The sequence below is a fragment of the Crocodylus siamensis genome, chromosome 4, assembly GCF_052110815.1.
Source record: "Crocodylus siamensis isolate JL-2025a chromosome 4, ASM5211081v1, whole genome shotgun sequence".
In the NCBI taxonomy this organism is placed as follows: domain Eukaryota; kingdom Metazoa; phylum Chordata; order Crocodylia; family Crocodylidae; genus Crocodylus; species Crocodylus siamensis.
Genome location: NC_143398.1, coordinates 236,242,240 through 236,261,934, shown reverse-complemented (window position 1 = coordinate 236,261,934; position 19,695 = coordinate 236,242,240). Strand labels below are relative to the sequence as shown.

General features: G+C 42.5%; 1 protein-coding gene across 8 annotated transcripts; it reads left to right on the top strand.

Annotated features, from left to right (window-relative positions):
- Positions 1-18: 18 nt before the first annotated feature.
- Positions 19-19,664, top strand: CEP70 (centrosomal protein 70). 8 transcript variants are annotated; one of them, XM_090045924.1, is made up of 18 exons: positions 37-52; positions 569-645; positions 2,061-2,174; positions 2,785-2,884; positions 3,032-3,155; positions 3,563-3,743; positions 4,101-4,270; positions 5,650-5,709; positions 6,619-6,718; positions 7,026-7,114; positions 7,681-7,755; positions 9,021-9,120; positions 12,787-12,957; positions 14,231-14,377; positions 14,874-15,042; positions 16,368-16,482; positions 18,217-18,296; positions 19,472-19,664. In XM_090045924.1, exons 2-18 carry the CDS (start codon positions 637-639, stop codon positions 19,531-19,533), a joined length of 1,866 nt encoding a protein of 621 aa, XP_089902050.1. In that variant the 5' UTR covers positions 37-52; positions 569-636; the 3' UTR covers positions 19,534-19,664. The 8 variants fall into 8 exon arrangements, with proteins under 8 accessions (XP_089902051.1, XP_089902052.1, XP_089902050.1 ...); XM_090045931.1 differs by having other exon boundaries at positions 38-95; XM_090045925.1 differs by lacking the exon at positions 569-645 and having other exon boundaries at positions 19-95.
- Positions 19,665-19,695: the final 31 nt, after the last annotated feature.

Here is a 19,695-nt window from a genome sequence, read left to right as displayed (position 1 = left end):
GGCGGAAGCCGGCTCCTTCCGGGGCGGGGGGGGCTATCGCCGGAAGCCAGAGGTCTGGAAGCCAGTTTCTCCCGGGGCTGGGCCACCGGCGGCGGGTGAGGGTGAGGGGTGTGAGGTTTTCCCTTCACAGGCTGGGGTCCGAGGCCTTCCTGGGCGGGGCAAGCCGTGGGTTGCTCACAGGGCTCCTAGCTGCTGAGCTGTCTCCCCAGGCCCTTGGCGGCTCTCTAGTTTCCTCACGGCCCAGAGAAACCCAGCGCCAGCAAAGAGGCTGAACTGTGCAGTGCCCCATTGCAGGGTGGTCCTGAAACGCCCCTCCGCTGACCCCTGGGGTCGTGCATGTCATGCTAGAAAATCTGTGCAGAAGCTTGTCACTTAAAACCCCCCCCCTGGATCTTCAGGAATAGCAAATTCTGGTTTGCAGCCCAACCGCGACCTCAGCATGGACCGTGGCTCTATTAATTTTTTTAGATGACCCATGCAAAATATCATTCCACGGCAGGGGTCGGTGTTGCTATCCTGGGGTTGTTTTCGGACTCATTGGTTTTCTCCGTCCTGATTTTTTGAACAGTGTCACGAACGAGAGCGGCGGGATGCAACAGCCGGTCTGTGAGCACCGCGACACGGGAGCTGCTTGTTATGGCTGAGGTAGAGCAACGAGTCTAAGCGGTGTGTTGCGCTGTACAGTGTAGTTTCGTAGTTTCTTATAGTTTCATAGTTTCTAGGGTTGGACGGGACCTGAACAGATCAAGTCCGACCCCCTGCCCCAGGCAGGAACGAGTGCTGGGGTCATAGTACCTCAGCCAGATACCTACCGAACCTCCTCTTGAAAACCCCCGAGCAGATTAAGTGAAGGTTACACACCAGATGCTTTGTATTAAAAAACATTTCTAATGTTGTTGGCCCACTGTGTGATGTGCAATAACTGTTTTGCAAACAAATAAACAACAACAAAAATCCTCGAAGAAGCTAGACTGCACCACGCACGCCAGATCACGATCCCCTACTAGTTGTTCTTCTGCCTTCTCCCAAAAAAGGGTATTCATAGATTTTAGAGTCAGAAGGGACATATTAGATCATTGAGTCTGACCCAAATTGAATTACCAACTGCTCTGTTTGTAATATAAAAAGGCTAACCATTCTCCAATACAAATTTCCTCTTCATCCACTATGCTCATTGAAATCCTTGTTGGGGATCGTGACTTTCAAAAGCATTTGCAGTGTCTAATGACTTTACTTCTGAAAGATCCGACCCTGTATTACTGTGTGTAAAGGCAAGAAACAAGTATGGTGTTTTGTTGCATCAGAATCGAATGTAGGAAAGAAGAGGAAAAAAAGTAGTATATTGATAGAAATGCTGTTCCCCTCTTGCTTTTGTTATGAGGTTACTCATATTTTCAATATTTATTGTTAAATTTAAAGTGCCAGACTTAAACCTATTTTGAATGATAGTTCTGGAAAGATATTCAGAAATAGGGGCAAAACTTTGGCTCCTAAGTCCACAGTTAGGTATCTAATAGGATGGCCTGATTTTTCTAAAGTGTTGAGCAACCATCAATACCCGTGCCCACCATCTTAGTTTTGACCCTTTTATCAAGGGTTCTCTTCAGATTAAATTGTGTCAGTTTAAAAATTATAGCGCAGCTCAGTGTAAGGCGGTGTTTATAAACAGTGGGATTCATCATGCAGTTCACATCAGGTGTTTTGGTGTGAATTTTTACATGATTAGGAATAGTGACAATTTCCTTTTTGTCTGACTTGATACCTGCAAGGGACCTGATTTTTTAGAGAGTGAGTGCATAGGCTTTTCTCAAAGTCAGGCCTCTTCTAAGGTGTTTCTTGTCAATCACCAAGAAATTGAGCACCACCAGATCATTAAACCTAGAAAATTTAGGCCTTGGCTTTGGAAAGGATGAAGAATTTGACTAACTGACAGACAGCATCTCTGTGAAAGAGAACAAGTAGCTTTCATATTTTCCATATCCAAAAGAAGCTGAAACTGCTATTTTTTAATTGAGCTGTCAGTGATTCATTGATAGGACCAATTTTCCTTTTGTTCTCAGATCCCAACAAGTTGTGCTTTATCAAGTAATATTCCAGCAGGCCACAAGCTTATGACTTCCCATCCAGCACAGCAGACTATTGAATTAGGAAGCTGGAACATGACAGGGTACCAGGTAGGGGTATCTTTAGAAGTTAGATCATGTCAGTTTTGCAAAGCTTTTTTTTTTTTTAAACATGGAAATCCTGGCTGTTCAGTTTGTTGTGGCACCTTGGCATGCCTTGAGATTCTTTCAGTGGTGCCTTGGGGTGCCGTGCACTGTTAGCATTGTTAGGTATGCAAACATGATTTATATGAGATTAAACTTAGAGTTTTCAAATAGGAAGCCACAGTGTTAAAAACACTGTGACCTATTTTGGTTATTCTGAGTTCTTTGCAACAAAAGGATTGTTCTATTATAATTCTGTTGTCAAAAATGAGTGAAAACTAAGAGCATTTTCCAGGCATTTTCCAAGGGGTGCCCTGTGTCTAAAGATGAGAACCAACAACTTAAAGTTTCTTGGGGATCATAGGTTAACACTAACTGAGGGTTTTTTAAACAGCCAGGAGAATTTTAAGGTTTTGGCTTCCTTCTGTAAGTTTGACTTCTTGTTATTGTGTTGTTTTCTGGTATTGGATGTATAGCACTGTGTACTCAATTAGAAGATCTATTAGAATTACGGTGTACCATAAGATAACGCTCAGAACTCAGGCCATTCTTCTTTTCTCTTTCCTCCCAATTGTAGCAGGAAAAAGCAGAATGGGAAAACTTAAACAAATTATTAATGCGTCATGGCTTAAAACCTGTGTCTCTCGCTACCCCACGAAACAGCAAAAATCTAACAGGTAATGCAGTGCCATTCTATACAAGCTCTTATTATTAACAAAAATATAAACTTTGCATTCATAAATCATCTTTACAAGCAGTGTCTGGAGGTGCATACCTCATGTCTGACCACCCTCTCATCATTATCTTATTTTCATTGTCTCCAGATATGATAGTTTTAGATAAACACTCTTCACTGGGGATAAGACTAGCACTGAAAACTTTGGTAGAAGACACAGAACGACAACAGAAGATGATGCAGGGGCTTATACAGGCTAATCGTCAACTTAGGTAAGGATGTTGATGGAAGGAAGCTATTTATGAACACAGATCCCTGATTATTTATGCAAGTGGTATGTTTCCTGAACAACTACCAAGTCAAAGTTTAACAATTCATTTTCTGAGTGTTGAAATTTTTTGGTCATAACTTAAGGCCATTTCCTTAAACATTGTGCAAGGGGCAAAGGTGGGATTTGTGGATGAGGATACTCTGCTAGTTTGCTCTGCTTGTAGAGCTTCTCCCTGTACTCAGAAGTTTTGGTCACTGAAATTGCCCTACACTTTTGCCATGGGTTGCTTTGCATGCCTTGTGCAGCATCTTTGGTGCCAGTGCCTCAAGAACTACAAATACTTCATTGTATTTAGTTAAACATAGAGCAGAGTACACTGTTTTGCTTTGCTTTGCTTTGTTTAATTAGAGAAGAAGTGCGCTTAGAACGTGGTCGAGCATCTCGGCAAGAACAACATGCCAACGACTTGGAAAAGACTGTGGAGAACATAAAATCCAAAATCTGTCAGCTGGAAGATGAGACTATAGCCAAGGTTTGCCAGCAGCAGAACCAAGTGAAAGAGCTTCAGAAAGATCAGCATGTTTCACAGGTGACACTGATACACTATTTAGGGATTGAAACAGTAGATGGTTTTGCGTGGTTTCATGAAATACTTGGAAATATTTGCAGTGACCAAAATAATACAAGAGCTTGTGTCATCAAGTTGTTACTCTATATTTATGATTTTTACAAACAATGAATTTTTCAACAGATAGAGTTTGAGTAACTGATAAAATCATCTCTTTCCATCCACCTCCTAAATACAAGTGGGAAGTAATAACTTAGCTGTCTCGGAGCCATGCTGCCTAACTAGTATATCTGTCTGGTCCCATACAGCATAGTCTTCCCATCTTTTCCATGCCTGATATTACACTTATTTTAGAATTACCCCATCATCTGTTTGCAGACCAAGTTCCATCAGCAACAAGAGAAACTTCATGAACAGGAAGAGACCATTGCACATTTGCAGAAAGAGATCTACAAGGCTGGGGTGGAAGAGCAGGAGCGCATTACTACACAAAACAAAATGTTCTGCCAGTTTTGCAAGCAAGCCCCCAAATCTCTCTTGGATCAACAGTAAGCAAGTCTATATTGTCATAAGTGAGAACTCTGTATATCATGTATAAAATGAAGAAACCATTTTAAAATGATTATCCTTGATGATGTTGGGGTAGAGATACTGGAAGTGCTTGTGGGTCCTTTTTTACATATCCATTCAATAATTTATAATAAACCTGAGTTGGATAAGTAATTCTATAAAGAACAACTATTGCAACCCCTGAACACTAGATGGGAGCAAAGGACAGAGAATGAAGAGATCCCCAGAGGAGTTGCATTTAAAAGTACAGCACTATATAGGTCCCATTCTGGTTTGCTGTATTTGTGATTTAAGTCTGAAAAGTGCCCCATTTGCAAAGTAGCCTCTATAGATGTTCATTATCCCTACCTAGCAATACACACCCCAGGTATCTCATAGAGGCTACTCCATATTCCAGGGAGAGTTTTGATGGCACTTCTTTCTCCATCCCATCAATCCCATTCCTTTGGTACCATATCCACCACCTTGCTTTTTGCCTTCCTCAAGGCTCATAAGCTCAAAAATAGAACTGGATGGTCATTTAATCTAATCTCGTACTCAAGGCAAGAACATCCTTATCCAAACCGTCTCAGCCAATGTTTGTCTTAAAAAATACTGAGAAAAAAGAGTCAGCAACTTCTCTGGATAATCACTTCCAGTGCCTAACTACTTTCACAGTTAGAAAGTTTTCTCTAATATTACCCTAAAATCTCCCTTGTTGCCATCTGTGCCTATTACTGTGGACACAGAGAACACAGACAGATTTCATAGCCATCTTTAACCTGTTTTGTATTTGAAGAGTTACCAGATTCTCCCTCAATATTTTCCTCTCTAAAATAACTAATCCTAGCTCTTTCAACCTTTCCCTAGCTATCATGGCTTTTTATCCTGTTTTTTTTTTTTTTGAAGCCTGAAGAAAAAAAGACATGGAAACACTTCAGCCTTTTCTGCATTGTCTCCCTATTCATTTAGGGATTTGCACTATTTTTGGTCATTGTCATTTCATGTCCTTACAGAATTCTTTTTTGTTATCTTTTATGTCCCTCTTTAGCTGTATCTCAATTTGCATCTTGGTCTGTTTAATTATAGCTATGCCAAACCGGGGAGACTTCTTTTGAATTAACTGTGCCAATTTCAGGCTGGGACAAGGATCAGATTTCTGGTTTGTGTAGCCTGGAAGGTTGTGCCTGTTCTGCTGTGCGTCAGTCCAGTGAACATCTGAGAAGTAGCACAGATAAAAGGGATTGTATCAAGTGATGATAGAATAGTGTTTGGAAAGACATGATACTTGTTTGGCTTTGGTTGCAATACCTTGGTCATTAATATTTGTAGCTTGTGGAATATTTTGAATGGCTAAAATATATAATTTTCCCCTCAGATTTCTTTGCCTAATTGATTATTATGAATCTCAGATTAATCAGATGAAAAAGGAGCTAAGGTAAGACCAGTTCATTAATTATTAACACTGTTTCAGTTAGACTATGCAAAGCTACATTATACGACGCTTGTTGAAATAGATGGGAATTTTGTTATGAATTTCATTGGGAAGGCATTCATTGTACAGCAAAGCTTTAACTCCTGCTGAAATCAGTGGGAGTTGAGGGACTCATAGCTGTTTGTGAAGCATGAAGTATCTTTCAGGGTTAGCTGTTACTTGAAAATTAAATGTTTAAGCTATAGGCATTGCATATTTCACAAAGCACTAGCCTGCCAGAAGCAGCAAGGGACTATAATAGCCTTGAACTTTAGACCCAATTCTCTGATACCAAATGACATTGAAGGAAGTGATGGTATGAAAGTGCATCATCTGGTAGGTGGCTGTCAACCAGCTTGGTCCATGGCATAAACTAGAGTAGCTCAAAGGCTGTTGTAGCTTTTGTATCTGACTCTTGCTAGTCAAAGCCTGCTCTGTGGCAAGGAAGTGAAAAGCATTTCAAGATGTGCTCCTTTTACCCTGGCTCTCTCTCCTCTGCCAGGGTCCAAGAGGTAGAAGTACTATGTTGGCTCTACTGCACTGGGTGATCCCCTTCTGTTATTTGTGCTGCAGGTGATGCAAAGAAGCCAGAATGTAATTGTGAGTCAGGGCCAATAAGATGAGATTTTAATTACAGAAGTGCCAGATGTATTTTGTTTGTGTTCAGCTTGCCTCTGGATGAATAGTGTGTACGATTCGGGTTGAAACAGCCTGAGGAAAAAAAAATAGGAGAGTGCGAGTCTGTGGACAGATATACTATGCTGCTTTCCTGGTTTTTTTAAATTTATATTCTTATTGGTGTCTAATGTAACTGTTCTTAGTTAAATTTCAATTAACATGAAGAACTAACCTGTTTATTATTTTTCCCAAAAGGAGATATAAAAAAGATGAAGATCATGTTCAACCAGAAGGAAAAGGCAGGGGGGAATTCTTAAATCTAGATGCTACTCCTAATTATAGAGCGCTGCTAACGGTATGGAATTGGTACATGTAATGAGTGCAGATTTAGAAAAAATGGCTTCTACTAACAATTAAATGCTAGTTGTCTATGCATTTGAGCTTACCGCTCCCAAGTTTGTCTGGGATTGTATACCCTTTGGAGCAATTTTACTGTCTTCCTGACTGTTTACCTGTTTAGCAATAAGGGCCTGATTCTCACTAGGGCTCTTGGGTACTATCACAACATAAAACTGAAAAATACTCCTTTAAATATCAGATAATTGCTTAAACCGAGAAATTGAAATAAAATAGAAATAGTTAACATGCAGGCTCTGTTTCAGTCTTTTCAGAATCAGCTCATTGAGACAAAAGCCAGGAATGAACAGCTTCAGCATGAAAACATACATTTCAAGAAAGAGCTGGAAACAAGGTGAGAAGGGTAAAGTCATTTGTTTTAAAGACACTTAGGTGTAACTGCTGTATAAAAAAAATAGCTGAAGTTCTAGATGTTTACCAAGACATCTGTGTAGTAAAAGCAGAGCCTAGAAGATGAGATAGTTGAGAGAGAATGCTCAAAGCAGTGACAATGGCAGTAAAAGCAACTATCCATAGTTGCACTGAAGATCATGTATGACAGTTCTTCCTGTTTGGGTACCTGCTGTTCATCCTGCTGTCACACACAAGTGTGCTTAAGCCCCACTAAGCTGAGGGACAGAATAAGTTTGCAAGATTGCCATCTCTTTACTATTAGCATTATTACTCCTAAGGCGTGGTCTCCAGGATAAAATGTTCCCCAGTATTGCTAGACTAGCAAGTCCTCCCAGGGTCAATATAGCTCATGCCAAAAGAGGTACTTTTTTGCTTTTATAATGGCCTAGGCTAAGACTTCAGCCATAATGAAATCAGCATTGTTTTACTGGCAAAGCTTTCTAGTGGAATTTTTGCCTAACCTTATTGATGTCTTGAAATGTAATGCAAAATGTTTCTTTTCAACAGACCAACTGTACAGGAATTAAAACTTTACAAGCACCAGGTGAAGAAACTGGAGAAAACACTGAAGAAAAATATCAAGTAATTACACTCAACTCTTCAAAATAATTTCAACTTTCATTAATGCTTCTATTAAATTAATAGATGCTAGGGCTGGAAGGGACCTCAATGGATCATTGAGTCTGACCCCCTGCCAGTGGCAGGAAAAAGTGCTGGGATCATGTGACTCCGGCCAGGTATTTGTCCAGTCTCCTCTTGAAGACCCCCAAGGTAGGGGAGAACACCACCTCCCTTGAAAGCCCTTTCCAGATTCAGGCACCCTTACCGTGAAGAAATTCTTTCTGATGTCCAGCCTAAATCTGCCCTCTATCAGCTTATGGCCATTGTTCCTGGTTATTCCAAGGGTAAACAGAGCATCTCCTATTCCCTGCTGCTGCTCCCTGCCACTGAATCTGTATATCGCCATATTTTGTAATGTTTAAAACATTTTTTAATGTTTAAAAATGAAGGTATTTTACTGCCTGTAACTTAGTGACTAACGATGTTCCAAATTTGCTGTTCACAAGTCCTTGATTTATGACCATGGCTACTATACCTCGAAAGACCCCAGGTACATCTCTGAAGTGATGACCTAGTGTCCAAAGAGAGTTGGCCCCATCTACTCTTTATTTTTTTTAATTTGTTAAATCTTTAAATTGGGTTTTTAAAATTTATTTTGAACACTACTTTAAATAAGATGGCAGCAGAGATGAAGTTGTAGTCATGCTTTCAAGTTCACAGTGTTCTAGCCACCTACCTCCCTAGGAAGTACTTTTGCTGGCATCTCATTGAAAAATTGCTGTATATCTTATTCCTCAAATAGGTAAAGGTTATTTGTATCTTTGTCCTTTCGTACACATGGGTCCTATTGATGTGATGTGGGTAACAACCCAGGCGTTACTGGTCAGAGAATCTGTGCTAAACAGTTTGAACACCATAAATGCTAGCAAAACTTCCTTAGTTATTTATATTTGTGTATAAGGTTGTACCTCAGTGCAACATCTGGTCACAATGGGGTAAAGGTTAGTATAAAAGTGAATACCTATCAGTGAATACCTTTCATATATCTGGAAATAGGACAAAACTTAAAATGAAAACTTTTAAAAGTGAAGAGATGATCTGACTTCAGGGGGGATGCAAATGAATAAAATGTGCACAGACTGGACAGGCAGCATAAAAGTGAAAAAGGTGGAGATTTTATTTGCAGGTGCATACATGTAAAAATATTCTTGTCCTACTGGCTTGGAAGCTAATTGCTTTTGTTGAAAGCACTGGTCTCTAACATACTGTGTTTCTTTTACATAAAGATCACGTGAGTTTATAATGGGAGAAAAGATCAAAGAAAATAAAGAATCTGAGATTATCACAGAAGACCAGCTGCAGGCAGTTTGTAGACAATACTTACAGGTACAAATAAAGTTTTCAGCTGTGATGCTTTCAATAATAGCTGGCAGTTTTATAGTGAAGCATAAAAGACTTGTCCCAGACTTGTAAGAAGACTTGACTTGAACAGAAGCATATTATCTTGAATTGAAGTTTTCATATATGATCCACTTTCTTTGAATATCTAAGGCTAGGCAGTGCGCTTTTGAACTTAAACACCTCCAATGTGGTTTAGTTCAAAAGTGCACTGCTGCCATTTTCTCAGTGCTGACGTGCATTTCGCCGCTTATACAACTGCAAGCATCACAGTGTCGGGTGCTTGCATGTGTAAAAATGCCCAGTATTTCTTACCCTGTGAAACATTTTAAAGTTTGTCCTGGGACAATAGACATGGACATCTGAACAACTTCACTTTGTCCCAGGTAATATGGTTTCTTCTGTGTCAAATGTGATGCCTATTTGTAGCACATCAGTCAGATTTTTACCTTAAAAGATGGGGTTATTTAGCATGACCCTATCTTAGTTTAGGTTACTGGAATAGAGGCCAAGAAGGAAGAGAGAATGGATTAGGAGCAGAACACAGAAATGGCTTGACCCAGACCCTCTTTGGGTGGCCCTTTGCATGTATATCTTTTGTTTTAAGGACCTAACATGGTGTGGACAGGGATGAATTGTAATACAGAGAATGTAAAAGTGAGCTGAGCGGTAACCACATCATGGATGGACAGGTGTCACAAGCCTTCTCCAAAGTGAGCTGTGTTTACATAACTAGCATGAAGGAAACAGTCATGGAGCAAGACCCCTTTGTACTACCTACCGTACAGAAACAAAATCTGTTCCTGCCCCAGAGAGCACTCTAACCTTGCCAAGATTTTTCGCATACCACTCCTTTCTGATCCTGACAAAGCGTTCGCATGGTGCTCCTCTTCCAGGATTAGCCTGTTGCTGCATTGGCAGCTGATGGAAAAGCAGAGACGAGAAAAGATTGACCTTAGGCAGTTTTTCAGATTCCCAAGCATTTGGAAATTGGAAACATTTAAATTAATTTACTGGTAGGAAACTTACAGAGCTAGGCATAAAGTGTAACTAGATAAATTCCATTCTGCTTATCCAGTAGCTGTCAGTTGTTAATAATTTAAATTACTCATAAAATGGGATGGGTAAAATTTTGCTGTGCTTGACTAGTAGGAATGCATTTTACCATGTGGTCATGTCCCAAGCAAACACTAATGCTGTGGGACAGGGGTAATAGATTTACAATTGTACAACACAGCTAGTACTTCTCTCTTTTTCTCTTGGTCACCCTGCCATTCTTGACTCTTGACCTGAGTAAGCTTTTTGAGAGAATTATCCTGGCACATGTCCGCGAGTGGCCAGCAGGGGAGATTATGCTCAGGGGAAACCAACGTGCGTTCATTAGAGGCAGGTCCTGTCAGACCAACCTGGTGCCTTCTGCAACCAGGTCACCAAATCCTTAGACACAGGTGTAGCAGTGGACATATTATTTCTCGACTTTAGGAAGGCCTTTGGTACTGTCTCTCACCCCATTCTTGTTAAAACACTAGGGGACTGTGGCATTGACACCTACACAGTCAATTGTGTCACTAAGTGGCTGGAGGGCCGCACCCAGAGAGCGGTGGTGGACGGGTCTTATTCGACCTGGAGGGATGTGGGCAGTGGGGTCCCCCAGGGCTCGGTCCTCTGGCCCGCGCTGTTCAACATCTTCATCTGCAACTTGGACGAGGGGTAAAAAGCACCCTGTTCAAATTTGCAGATGACACTAAGATGTGGGGGGAAGTGGACATGCTAGAAGGGAGGAATAGGCTGCAATCGGACTTAGACAGGTTACAGGCATGGATGGATGAGAACAGGATGGGTATCAACACTGACAAGTGCAGGATACTGCACCTGGGGGGAAAGAACCAGCAGCATGCCTACAGGCTGGGGAACTCCCTTCTCGTTAGTGCAGAGGCAGAAAAGGATGCCAAAATGAACATGGGCCGACAGTGTGGGGATACGGTCAGGAAGGCCAACCGTATCCTGTCATGCATCCACAGATGCATCTCGAGCAGGTCCAAGGAGGTGATCCTCCCCCTCTATGCGGCATTAGTCAGGCTGCAGCTGGAGTACTGCGTCCAGTTCTGGGCGCTGCACTTCAGGAGGGATGCGGGACAACATGGAGAGGGTCCAGAGGAGGCCACCCGCATGATCAGGGGCAGCAGGGCAGGCCCTACAAGGAGAGGCGATGGGACCTGAACCTGTTCAACCTCCACAAGAGAAGGCTGAGGGGGGTCTAGTGGCCTGTTACAAACTAGTCAGAGGGGACCAGCAGGCTTTGGGGAAGTCCCTGTTCCCCTGAGCACTACCAGGAGTGACTAGAAATAACGGTCACAAGCTGGCAGAGGGGAGATTCAGACTAGACATCAGGAGGCGCGACTTCACAGTCAGGGTGGCTAGGGTCTGGAACCAACTTCCAAGAGAAGTAGTGCAGGCCCCTACCCTGGGGGTGTTTAAGAGGAGGTTAGATGAACATCTTGCTGGGGTCGTTTGACCCCAGTACTCTTTCCTGCCCATGGCAGGGGGTCGGACTTGATGATCTGCTCAGGTCACTTCCGACCCTAGCAACTATGAAACTGAGACTCCATAACCCTCAACAATTCACACTAAAATAAGCCTTTTGCCCCATCTGTTTGGCTTAAGAAGGTTAATGTGCCTATCAAGACATCCATAAAATACAGATTATCATTACAATTAAATTCATTTATAAAGGAAGTCAGTTATTTGGAACAGAATTGTGTATAGAATCTGCCTAAAATTACCACAAAGCATTTATTGAATTGGGGCAGCAGTAGGTTTTGAGATGCGCTTCAGACCAAATGTCCATGATCTGTATTCTGTCCTTGGCGCACCTGTTGCAGGTGTGCAACATAGCCTTTTCAGGTTTTTTTGAAAACAACACATTTATATCCTGTTAGCAAAAGTATTAGTAAGTGGCTTGTAAGTATTGAGGCATTTCTCGTAATGGTTATTTTTTTTAAGTCTGTAAGTCAACCACACAGCTACGTATTGTATTTTACAAATACTTTCCCACTAAAGTAAATATCAGAGCTATTTGTGATATAACACCAGATGCTTCATGTGCCAAAGGTTAGACTACGTGACTAGGGACCTGTTCAATTCACAGATTTGCAGAAATTGCAAAATCAGGCATTGTTTGAGGAAAAAAAAAAAAAATATTACTAAAATAAAATGCTGGCTCCCCAGTGGCCCAGCTACACAGCCCACTGCAGGGGCCTCTGCCACTGTGAAGGGGAGGAGCCAAGTTGGTGGCCACCTCTGCCCCTTGCCATTGATTGGCTAAGAGATCTGCCTGTCATGTGGCTTTAGCCATCCCAGCCAATCAGCAGTGAGGGGTGGTGGCTGCATGGCAGACAGCCCTTTTGGCCAATTAGCAGTGAGGGACAGGGCCACCAGGGCCCCTCTGCCAATCAGAGGCATGGGGGACCTCCAGTACAATAAGCCTGTGAAACTGGCAGCCAGCCCTGTGATCCGCCCACAAATTTGGCCTCCTCGATTGGGTAGGTCCCTATACATGACCCTTGGGGTCACTTCAAAGCCTATGATTTTAGGCTAAACAACAAAGCACTGTTGAGCTATTTCAGCATTAAAAGCTTCTCTTTAATGTTTAAGGTCTTGTCCAGCATTGACTCTGTATTAAGTAGTCCACGAGCTCCTCCTCTAATATATAAGCGAAGTAAAGGGCCAATCCAAAATGGCATCAAAGAGAATGGACAAGAATGTGGCTTTGAGCACCTTCCCCCTACAGTAGAAATGTGGGCAGACCAAATAATGGCGCTAAAGGTAAGGAATTGCTGTACTTTTGCATTCTTCAGCTGGGACCCAGTCATTTTTTGCAATCTTGAGCTTTTGTTTGCTTAGCTTTCACAGCTATTCGGTTTTGGGTTAGTTCAGAAACAAAAAAAATCTTATGCTGGTCTTCCTATCACTTTATTTATGTCCGTTTTATACTACATTTACCCAAATCCAGGATGACTGAATTTAAGATAACCTTCTCCCAATAATTAGATTCTCTACACGGAAGATGATAAATTTGTTATAATTTTCATTTATAAAATCTATTTACTTGGGGAGGGTCATCTTAAATTTGTCAGACCTCTACCCCTTGTCCTTCCTACCTGCATCCCCTCCCATATTATTCCCTGACCTTGTGCTCCAGGCCCTTGTCCCTCTGAGCCTATTCCTGCTGCCTGTGCCTGACCCCTGCCACCTGTCCCATACCCCACCCCCAGTGCCCATCTTCCCCCACTTCCTGCACACCCTGCTACTTAACTTCTGCTGCAACTCTGCTTTGGTTCTGGGGCAGTGGGTGGCAGCAGCCCCAGCCCAGCCTGGCCAGGGAAAAGCAGCTGTGTCCAGGTTAGGGCTGGAGGGGCTGGAGCCTCTGGGGAACAGGAGAGGTTGCACTGTGTCCTCCATTCCCGAGTTGCATGCCATAAGCCTCCCCATGTGCCTCCTCCCCATGCTTCCTTGGCTGCATGCCCTCTCTACCACCACATGAACTACCTTGCCCCAGTGCAGGCAGTGGCTTAACTGTGGTTTGCCCCCAGCACTTGAGGATTTTTGATTGGGGGAAAAAACCTTATCTTGGATTCCAGTAAATGTTTTAATGTAGTCCTCTGCACAACTGACTTTCTCTTTTTCAGTATCTTTGTTCACTAGTTTTCTTGGGGAAAAACATGTTTTACATTTTATATATCAATGAACATTCAAGTACTTCCTTCTTTTTAGACCATTAGCTTTTTGGTTTAAATAAAGGCATCACATTTTAGGCCAATCTCTGAGTAACACCAGATCACAGCTGTGATCTGGTGTCAATCTATTGCTAATCCTTGTATTGGAAATGAAACTTCCATTTTTGAAGCTGAGAATATAAGCAAAATATTTTGTGTAATGGTTCTATCTAAATTAAATCTTAGTCTGCTACACCGGTGTATTTGTCTTGCACAAGAATTCAACAGCTTAATTCTTTCCTTTATGTAAGTGCTGTAACTTACTATTGTACTTTGAAACTTGCAGCTTCTCTAACTTCTGAAGTTTCTCTCTATTATAACAGGACTTGTATAGGTCTCTGAGAAAGCTATCACAGGAACTTGTGCCCTGGCACACTATAGACATACAGGACAACAGTGAATGGCCTCGTGTTGAAGACCTTCAGTTCATAGTGGATGCAATCTTGGAAGAAATAGAAAATAGAGAAAAGGTAACCTATCAGAAATTCCTCATATCTTCCAAATTAACTGTTACTCTAAAATTCCTATCTGCATTCTTCACACACTGATTGGGTTTGTGTAGTTGGGAGTCTGCACAAGGCCTCAGAACTGCCTGCTTGACTTTATGCAGGCAAACACTATTTTAATAAAACAGGCCAGTTTATCCTGGGAGTGACCCAACTTGAAGGAGTTAGTCTGGGGATGGATTTGGCTGACTCCACATATCATCATCTTAACTCTGTTTTGTCTATTTCTAAATTGGCAAAGAAAAGCACTTACGCATACTCCACACTCCATCTAAAGGAAATTGTCCTTGTATCAGAGACAAGGGTTCTGTTTCCTTGTCACGTTTAGCTAAACATTTTAGAGTAAGCCTTTAAATTAGTTAATGCCTGCTGTTTATTAAGAGAAGCAACCTGTTTTAAGGAATTGTTGCTTTTTTACCAATGCCTGTCCTTGATGACTTGTTTTTATCCTTTGGTACAGAATAGCCAGATACCGTCTTTACAGACATTGTATGCAATAGTCTCTCACTTCCAAAAGCTTTTTGATGTGAGTTCTCTGAATGGAGTTTATCCACGAATGAATGAAGTTTACACAAAGCTTGGAGAAATGACCAATGCTATGCGAAACCTCCATGATCTCCTAGAACTAGGTAAAACTTCACTGTATTTCATGTAGTTAAACTCTTCCAGATTCACTTTATGCAGTAACTGGAGACAGGGGAAATTTTGATTTTTAAGTAGAGAAGATAGTGAAGTATAGTGAGAGGACAAATAAGTTGTTCAGAAATGTTTGTGACTAGAAAGAAAAGTCCAAAGGTGCCTGGAGGCTCCCTGGAGTTTGAAAAGGAGAAACCCATAATCAGCGTATGATTGCTCTGGTCTTAAACAAGTTGTTTGACCTGCAGCCCTCTGTCACTAGGGGGAAATGTAAGTTTGTCTTTGGTCAAATAAGGCATGGTAGATATGTAGTAGGGATGCAAATACTTTAAAAATTACCTGTTTAACCTCCTTTAGTTATATTGGTTAAATGGTTAACCAATAGCATGTGGTTTAGTGACCTCCGGCAGGAACAGCCCTGGCTGCTTTTGTCTTTGCTGTGTACCCCAGGCTGCTGCTGGGGAATCGCGGGGAGGGGGCAGCAGGTGTGGCCAAGCCATTAAGGGGTGCTGCCCATCGGCAGAGCTGTGCCTCCCCTCCCTCCTGGCCTGAGGTTGCAGACCTCTCCTGTACCTGGACCCTGCTGCTAAAGGGAGTGGGGGAAAGGAGGTGCTGTGCCCCCTCCTTCCTGCTGCAACAGTGAGACTCCTGGCCCCATGATGGGTCTGCCTGCTCCCCCTGACAGCAGGGGCAGTATAGACAAGCCCAGTCTGGAAGGGAAATCTGCACATGAAGCTCACTGCCACTCCCATGACTGCTCTCTCTTAAACCCATCCCTACTCTTACTGTTACAGACATAGTATCTCTACTCAGCAGCTATGGTGAACATGCTTAGTTTTCCAAATTTACACTCTTACCCTCTTTTTCTTTTAAAATATTGAATGTTAAAAATGGAATCAATATTTATAGATACTAGCAAAATTTACCTCGTAGATGGGGAAAGAGCAATGCGCCAGATGGATCTCTAGTAACCAGCGGTTTGTGAGTTGGACAGGACTCGGCATAAGGTGGTATGGAGCTACTGGAACTGAATTCTGTGGAGTCCTTCTGGCAGCTCTTAAGTACAGAATCTGTCCTCCTTTGGTGATGTTAACACTTTGTCACAGCTGTAAATTTTGAGCCATTAAGGGAAGCATGAGATTCCTTACTGTCACTCTTCCCTGATGAGCACAAGGTGTTCAGTAGCTGATTAAATCCTGTTAATGCTAAAATCTGTATACAGAAAGTGAAGATTAAATTAAAGACACTAGGTGGACTTGCATTATGCAAAACACTTCCCTGCTAATCTTTGTAAACTTGCGGTGCTTGTTCCTTACAGATAGCTCAGCCCCACCCACTGTCCTGGTGGACACTGTTGGAAAGCTTTGTAACATAATTAATGAGAATGTGACTGAACAGGTCGAGCAGCTGCTGGGGACCCAAGACATCCTAAGGTATTTGGACTTAGAGGTGTCACTCTTGAAGTATGAAACCGAGTAACTCAGAGAACTGGTTAGGACTGCTTCTCATTGCGGGACTGGATGTCAAGTGACTGAACTTAAGTCAGTGAGGTACTATCACTGCACACTAAGACCTGGAAGAATGTGCCAGAGAGAGCTTGCACCAGAAAAAGGAGAGGCCAAGTTGTAATGGGAAAAATTAATTTAAGCCAACATCAAGACTGAAGGTTTTGAAAACAATTTCTACTTAAGCATGTAGTATCTTTAAACCAGTATCAGGTATTCCTGCTTATGTGGGAAATGAAAGACATCGAACTGAAAAAAAAGTGCTTTTGCACAATGTCCATATAGTCTATGGCAGACAAAGTTCTTTGGGTAAATGTGATATATTTTATTAAATCAACTAAATAGTTGGAAAAATTGTTCTTTGCAAGTTTTCATAGATTTCATAGACATTAGGGCTGGAAGGGACTTCGGGAGATCATCGAGTCCAGCCCCCTGCCCAAAGGGCAGGAAGTCAGCTGGGGTCGTAGGATCCCAGCAAGATAACCATCCAATTTACTTTTGAAGGTGTTCAATGTAGGCGCTTGAACCACCTCCACTGGCAGACTAATACCATTCTTCAGGCATAGGGAGAGTGTGCTCCTGTTTTTATTCTCCTGGATGGAATAGAAGCCAGTGTACAAAATGCAGGTCTGTACATACAGTCTATGGAACTCACTGGCTTAAGAGATCGCTGGTGCAAAGGGCTTAAACTAGATTTCAAAGGTTTGGACCATGAATGACTCGTGCTCCTGGTAGCTGAGGGGGTACTGTGGCAGTGGTGAGTGGGGGAGCTCCCACAGATGCTGCCCGCACTGTTGGCAGCAGAAGTGGGGGTGGAGGGGTGGCAAGTGCCACCGTGGCTGTCAGCAGGGATAGCAGACTGCTGGCAGATGCTGCTGGGGGTGCTGGCAGTGGGGTGGTGAGCGGTGACTGCCCCAAGCACTGCCGATATTGTTGGCAGTGTCTCTTTGTAGGGGGTGCCACCACCACACTTGGGGTACACATGCACCCATGCACCCCCTGTGCATTGCCTCTGGTTTGGATGCTGCAAATAGTATGAATTCAGCATTCTTAAGTCTTAAAAAGTGCAAGAGTTGTGGCAGACCCTTAGGATTCAGGGTCTAGGCAGTCTTTATCAGTAAATGTTAAGCAGTGTTTTCCCTGCGTGCATAGATTCATAGATTGTAGAGGTGGAAGGGACCACAATGGATCATCGTGTCCGAACCCCTGCCCTAGGCAGGAAAGAGGGGACTGAGGTCGTATGACCCCAGCCAGGTGTCTATCAAGCCTCCTCCTTGAAGGCCTTCAAGTTAGGTGATATTACCACCTCTCGTGTGTGTGTATGTGTGTGTACACACACACACATACATACACACACACACACACACACACGTAATCTGTTCCATTTACTCTTCTCAGGTGCATGTGTTCTGACTAAGTTGTAATTGAACCCCAGAACATGCAGCAGTTTTGGCCTGGAGGTTTTCAGAGCCTGAAAATGTAACTGTTGTTGGGGGATTGCCCCTCACAGTATGAAAAGATAAGTAGTGTCATTTCAGAAACTCAAGACTCAGATGTGGCAAAGGTCAGGAGCCACATTTGTACAGCTCCTTTGCAGCCTCTGATTGTGACATGGTCTCCCACATGCTGGACTGTAAACTTGCTATAATTTTTTAATTGCAGTATTATCAGCAAACTAGAAGAACATGAATACTTCTTCCCAGCTTTTCAAGCTCTTATTCAAGATTTGCTTTGTGTTTTAGGTAAGTCGTTTTCAACAATAGATGAGAAATCCCTCAACACAAAATGACTTCAAATGGAAACTCCAGAGTTTTTGTGTACAGAGCCTCATTTTTCACAGGCTCTGCTTCCAGATAGTGGCACTGCTTCTCACCTGTCCCTGTCAGCTTTTGCCTCTATCTCCTCTTCCTTCTTGCTTCCCACTCACTTGCATACCGAGCAAGTACAGCTAACATGCTAGTCATGAAGCTGACTTGCCTAGTGCAGAGCATAGCACCAACATGGGACAGGCAGAGTACAGCATGGAGATGGTGCTCTCCTCTTAGGTGAAGCTTGGGCCATAATCTTAACCATGCTGTTTTGCAGTTCTCCTAGTGTCTCCTGTCACCTGCCGAGGTAATTTAGCATCATTCATAGCTTATTTCTAGTCGCACGTTTCTGATCTAAGCTTAGCATGTTTTTAGTCCAGCTTACTGGCTCATTTGGGAGTGTATGCTATAACCCAGAACTGTTAATGCCCTTGACTTGTTAGGTGGATGTAATCTAAATCAGTTGTACTGAATTCTTCAATGCCTTCCTACCCAATAACATCTGCTCCCAGAGACAGACAAGTTTACCTCAACTTGCTGAGACAAAACAGAACAGTCTCACTTCACAGTATCCCCAAAGACTATGGGAAGTATCCCCAGAAATCCAGGGTACATGCATGAGTGAGTGCAGCACCAGACACAATCCAGTAATTCAGGTGTGGCTCTGCAACCAAGCTGCTCACATGTGGACTAAATTAACCCAGGGTCAGTTCTGCAGTGAAGACAGACCCTTAAGCTAGTTACAGGTGAGCCCCTTCCTAGCACATTTTTAGATCACACTCTACTGATGGAGAACTCCTATTACTATTTACAGTAAGACTTATTATAGAGAATAAATGCTGTTGACAAAATTTCATTCAGCTGCAGTCACAGGGTTGCAAGACACAATCCTCATGAACTCTTATAAGTTAGCGCTGAAGTTATACCTGGTCAGTCACACAGCCTATTGCAAGAGGGCACAACGCTAGAGCCTGTCAGTTCAGTGCAATAATGACTACGAGGATTTTATTCTCTAAAACTGATTATTGATCACATTAGTCACATCAAAGCCAGAACGTCTCGGTTCCATATACAACTGTGTCACTGCTGTACTTCTAACTTTATTTCAGAAATCAGTAACCTGGATGATATTTTACCTACTGTGTGGAACCTGAAGCTGCTAGCTAGGTAAAACGCCACTCTTAGTAGATCTGACTAATGAATGTGTTAATACTGGATTTACAGGCTCTTCCAACCTGTATTTGACCTTACTGTACAGTTTTAGAATATTTTTTACTAAAATAAATGTTTGCTTAGATGTTACCACTGCTCCTCTTATTTACTTGTTAGTTGT